General features: G+C 48.3%; 1 protein-coding gene across 1 annotated transcript; it reads right to left on the reverse strand.

Annotated features, from left to right (window-relative positions):
• Positions 1 to 241: 241 nt before the first annotated feature.
• Positions 242 to 3,826, reverse strand: LOC146811621 (hemoglobin subunit epsilon-like). The gene is made up of 3 exons (XM_085618598.1): positions 3,667 to 3,826; positions 2,777 to 2,999; positions 242 to 645 (listed from the first exon to the last, which is right to left on the reverse strand). Exons 1-3 carry the CDS (start codon positions 3,756 to 3,758, stop codon positions 517 to 519), a joined length of 444 nt encoding a protein of 147 aa, XP_085474724.1. The 5' UTR covers positions 3,759 to 3,826; the 3' UTR covers positions 242 to 516.
• Positions 3,827 to 5,144: the final 1,318 nt, after the last annotated feature.

Here is a 5,144-nt window from a genome sequence, read left to right on the forward strand (position 1 = left end):
TCTGAGCCAATCAGAGGAAAGTCTTAGGCGCAGAAAATGCGCCGTATGCGTCTGCAGGTAGCGAGCTGATCACGTTTTAGATACACTCCGTGGATACACTCCTAGGTTTGAACAATGATTGTCCTCAGGTTTCTGCAAAAACTAAAGAACGCGCTTCTAGTAGTGGACATTAACTGTGGTAACGTGTCTGTTAATGCAAATCTCTCGAATCAGCACAGGAGCAAAGAAACGGAACCCAAGATTCAAAGGTGAAAACTCTTTATTGATGTCACAACGTGGACTAATAATTCCTGGTGAAATCTCTGTCTCTCCTGCTGGAAAATACAGACAGGTATCACAAGCCCCCCTCCTATACACAGCTCAGAGTCCAGAGTCTGCTCTCCACAGACCATCTGAAGAATGACACTCCAGACCACCAGCGAACAACATTCCATCAACTTGCGCTGCCAAAGACTGCCATCCAGGGACAGCCGCCACACACCGCTGCCTGAAGTCAGTCCATGCAGAGGGTGCCCTCTAGTGGTAGTGCTTGGCCAGAGCAGCGCAGGACACTGCCAGGAACTTCTCCCATGCCGCGTGCACCTCAGGGGTGAAGGCGGCTCCCAGCTTGCGGGCCAAGACGATCACCAGGCAGTTTCCAAGGAGCTGAAAAGGGGAAATAAAAAGGATTACTAGTGAGTTGTCACGGGCATAGAAAGACCAAAAACCACAGCATTGGTCCCTGTCAGCACTATAAATGGAAATATAGAGGTGCTCGTACTCCCTATGCAGAATACTTATTTTCTCCTGAGAGTGCTGGTACTTTCCCAATTAAATTTATTGTAGCAGAGCTGAAAAGTGGAGGTACAATCCCTTTCAAATGAAAGAACTGCAGGTACTCGGGTACTGTACAGTACCTGCCTATTTAAAACACTGCTCCCTGTACTTTAGAACGAGCGCCACATCGAAAGTGACGCACCTAGGCCAAGAATCTGAAGAGCACTATTAGACTGCCTTTCCACTCAGAGGAGTGCTCCCTATATTCTCTCCCCCCCCCTTCACGGTGCCACTGCACCGCTTTCCACCTCTCTTAGCATTTTTCTTCCTCACGCTTTCTCTCTATATATATTTTGCTCCTACCCACTCCATCGCCTACACTCTCTTCCTCCAGAAACTCCTTTCCTTTCTGTTGTCCAAGCCTCTTTTTCCGTTCATTTCTGTCTCTCTCCCACAGACACTCACTTCGTGGATCAGGTTAGCTTTCTCGTCTCTGCTTCTCTATTTCTCTTCATTTTGCTCTCTTTCTCTGCCTCTTTATATATAGCGCAAACTTTGTTTAAGGTAGGGGGGTTAGATCCCTTTACATGCACCAGATTATATTTTTCACTAGGCTATTTTCTTTTCTTTTTAAGGCGCAGGTGGCGATGAAAAGATTTTCCCAGAATTAGAAGATGTTGAGCCGATGTTGAGACTGGAACCTTACTTCCAAAGTGGGCACCTCTGGTCGTTAGGCCATATCTCCTCCTCATGTTTACCCCCCTGCTCTACGCTCTCCTCACTTAGGCCTACCTCTACTCCCTTGCTGTCCCAGCTTTTCACCCTACCGTTGTCCTTCGCCCATCACTCTCTCCTCAGCATCTGTTACAGTCTTTTTCTCTATCTTTGTCCAGAAAGGTGCCTTCTCTTTCCTTTCCTCTCTTCTTCTTTCAGCCAATAAATATGTTTACACTAACCTCTACATATCTCCACATTGATAAAACACAATGGGACAGATTTACAAGCCCATTGCGCCACTTCTGCGTCCCTTTTCTCATGTTAAAAGTGACGCAAAAGTGGCGCAAGGAGCCTGCAAATCTGCCCCAATATATAAAATGCAGTTTCTTAATTAATCTTTGATATCAGAAAAATAATTTAGGAATCACATCCTCTCAAACAGTTAAATATCACACACCAAAAGTGGTGGCTGCATATTCGATAGGCTAAAAACACTTAGGGGCATATTATCAAGAAACAGCATTAAAAATTCTCGCTAAAGCGGCGATAATGGGCTTGATAATATGCCCTTGAGAATTCCTATAGAAGCCCATGTTCTGGTGTCAGCATGGGCTTCTATTGGAATTCTCTGCGGCATATTATCAAGCCCATTATCGCCGCTTTAGCGGCAGTTTTCGGCCGCTAAAGCGGCGATAATTTTAACACCGTGCTTGATAATATTCCCCTTATATCGAGGAAAATGTGAACGGCGCCATCATAATTCATGCTGCAATCTCTCTCTATCTTGCCCAAATCAGGCGACTGCCATAGACCACATATTACAATTCTAAAAGAACCAATGTAACCAGCGCCTACCATTGAAAAAGAAGAGATGCAAGCGCTAGGAAAAGTGATTGCGAGGTGGTGTGATCGCCCACTGACAACTGGGGGGGGGCATATTATCAAGACAGGCGATAAAAAAAGCGGCGATAATGGGCTTGATAATATGCTCTATGGAATCCCAATTGAAGCCCATGTCGCCTGTCTTGATATTATGCCCCTCATTTCTTTAGTGGGCCCACTGAATGCAATTGGCGGTATGGAACCTGACACTGAAGGGAACGCTCCTCATCAACCACGCACCCAGAGAATTTCGAAGATGACCTCACTCTGTGTGGGCAGTCCCCAAAAGTTGAGTCAGATTACGTTTTTCGGTTGGTCCAGCGGCCATTAGACGGTGAATTCAAAACCCCCCTCCCCATCAGTCTCAGAGTCCACTCCTCCTAGGGCCCCTCTCCACCCTGCAAAGTGGTTTTCTCCTCACCTGGAAGTTCTGGGGGTCCACGTGCAGTGTGTCCGCGTGCAGCTCGCTCAGTGACGCCAACGTGCTCTTGATTTTGTTAAGGTCTTTGACAGCCGCTCCCAGGGCGGACAGGACCTTCTTGCCGTGGGCGGCAACCTTGGCATTACCAGAAATGGCGGCCGCGCTGGATAGCGCCCCGAAGCTGCTGAAGTACCTCTGTGTCCATGGATAGACGACCAGCACCCTAAGAGAGCCGAGACAAGAATGGGGTAAGAGGCCATATCAGAATACACTTTTATTGAACCATTATACCTATCTGGCAAAATTATATGACCAGAAAAGACTGGCTAAAACATCCAAGGAGACCCATGATCCATTAAACTAGAGTAAATCGAACGTGACTGCCTCACATAGTGGGAGGAGCCTCCCCAACCAATGTAGAGAAGTGTGTGCCACTGTCAGAGAGGTGGGCCTCGCAATGCCTTACAATGGTAGGATGATATTACAGCCGGACATCAAATGTTTGTTTACTTAAATGAGAAAATCCAGCCCCTGTTAGCAGCCAAATGGGAAGATGGCGCCTTTGGAAATGAAATGAGCATGAGAAAACTTCAGGTACACGATTGAAAGGCTACACCAATGAGAATACACACGGGTGGGGAAGTAGCGGTGGTACTGGACGATTTTAGTGTAACACCTGTTGCATGAAACTGCTCCAAGCACAGACAAAAATAAATAGGAAAAGGACAGAGAAAAGGACTGAGAAACAAAATCGTAGGTAATGAAAAACCAAACTAATTTGAAAAAAGGAAAGGTGAGCAAAATGTCATATTTATAGTAATGTGAAGAGAGAGTCAGAGAAAAGCAAAATGAGTAAAAACTGGAGCGTTATGTGAATTCGCTGTAAATACCTGGCCAGAGTTTCTTGCCCATCAGCCGCCGCGTCCACCTGTGCCCACACAGAGGTGATGGCGGCCTTCTCTTCTGCTGTCCACTGGACCATCTTTGCTGGCGGTGCTGGGGGGTTTGTTGAGTCAGAGTCTGCTGCTGGAAGCTGCTACTGCTGCTGAAGCCTTCTGAGACCCCAGAGATTTATATGGCCGGCGGCCAAGACCCACACCGAGTCTTGATTCTGCTGAGTCACGCCGGACCCTCTTATCGGCGCTGCCAGACCCCGTCACCCTTTCCAAGTCTTCTTTCAAACTGAAACTTTTTATGTTTTATCATCAACACACAGCAGATCCACCGCGCCTTGACACTCCTACAACCCGCATTACCAGATGGACCTTCTGGCATGTGGAGACGAGTTAAAAAATCCCAAACAATAGCGGGCACCTAAAGGACAATGAAACCCCGTGTGTTCCCCTGTTGTCTGGTGCCAGCCGAAATTGATATTTTGCAGTGGAAGTTCCTCTCTGTGGCACTGTGGGAGAGAGCCTTCCTTCTACCAGGTATCCCAAAACGTGCATCATTTGCCAGTGGAACGTCAGTTATAGGAAACTTAAACCGCATCTGCCCTTCATGCGTGATTCTGCGTTAGCACTGAGCTCTGAATCTGGAGGGCGCCTCCTGGTGGAATAACCGGAGGCCGGGACCCCTGCCAGGGAAGGTTGACACACGGGGGAGCAGATTTACGTTTCCTGGCGCATCCCTGCAACTCAGCAGGGATGCGCCAGGAAACTTGCGACACGCATCTCAATCCTTGCGCCACCACGGATGCGCCGCATTTACAATGCGGCGCATCATGGCGCAAGGAAATGCAGATGCGTGTCGCATCTGCTGCAGTAAGGTTGGCGCAGTGCTGGAGTTGTGTCGCGGGCGTGACGCAACTTCAGCACTGTGCCAACCCTGCCTATGTCTAACATGGTGCGTCAAGCCTTGCGCCTGCTTCAAGCAGGCGCAAGGTTTTGACGCAGGGGGGGTCGGAAAAGTGACTGAGTGAAATCTTGTAGATTTCACTCAGCCACTTTTCCGAGGCGTTCCTGTGCCGGAATGCCCCCCCTGCACCAAAACGGCTACATGAAACCTGACGCAGGTTTCATGTGGTGCAGGGCTTTACAACGTGACGCATCTCTCTAGATGCGTCTCGTTGTAAATCCCCCGCAGCATGGCGCTGGCTTTACGCCGCTGCTGCGTCACAGAAGTGATGCAACGGTGGCGCAAAAGTGGCGTACGGTGCTTGTAAATCTGCCCCTGGGGGTAACACCACGAATATTATGAGCCACGTGGGAATATTATTCACCTGCCACAAATAACACACTCATCTCTTAAAGCTTGGAAGGGGCCACTGGCATTGTGCGTTTTTGTGCTCATTTCCGCATAGTTATGGATTTACCACACTTGCCATTCTGAGGCAGTTTTGAAGAACAAAATTATTGCTCAAACACCT

Source organism: Triturus cristatus, chromosome 7 (genome assembly GCF_964204655.1).
Source record: "Triturus cristatus chromosome 7, aTriCri1.1, whole genome shotgun sequence".
Classification (NCBI taxonomy): Eukaryota; Metazoa; Chordata; class Amphibia; order Caudata; family Salamandridae; genus Triturus; species Triturus cristatus.

Bases quoted from the DNA above. Each gene is read 5' to 3' on its own strand.
- LOC146811621 (XM_085618598.1), bottom strand. From the start codon at position 3,758: ATGGTCCAGTGGACAGCAGAAGAGAAGGCCGCCATCACCTCTGTGTGG. The intron at 3,000-3,666 runs GTATTTACAGCG...CGGCTCTCTTAG, and splicing joins GGGCAAGAAACTCTGGCCAG to GGTGCTGGTCGTCTATCCAT. The intron at 646-2,776 runs GTGAGGAGAAAA...TCCCCTTTTCAG, and splicing joins TGGACCCCCAGAACTTCCAG to CTCCTTGGAAACTGCCTGGT.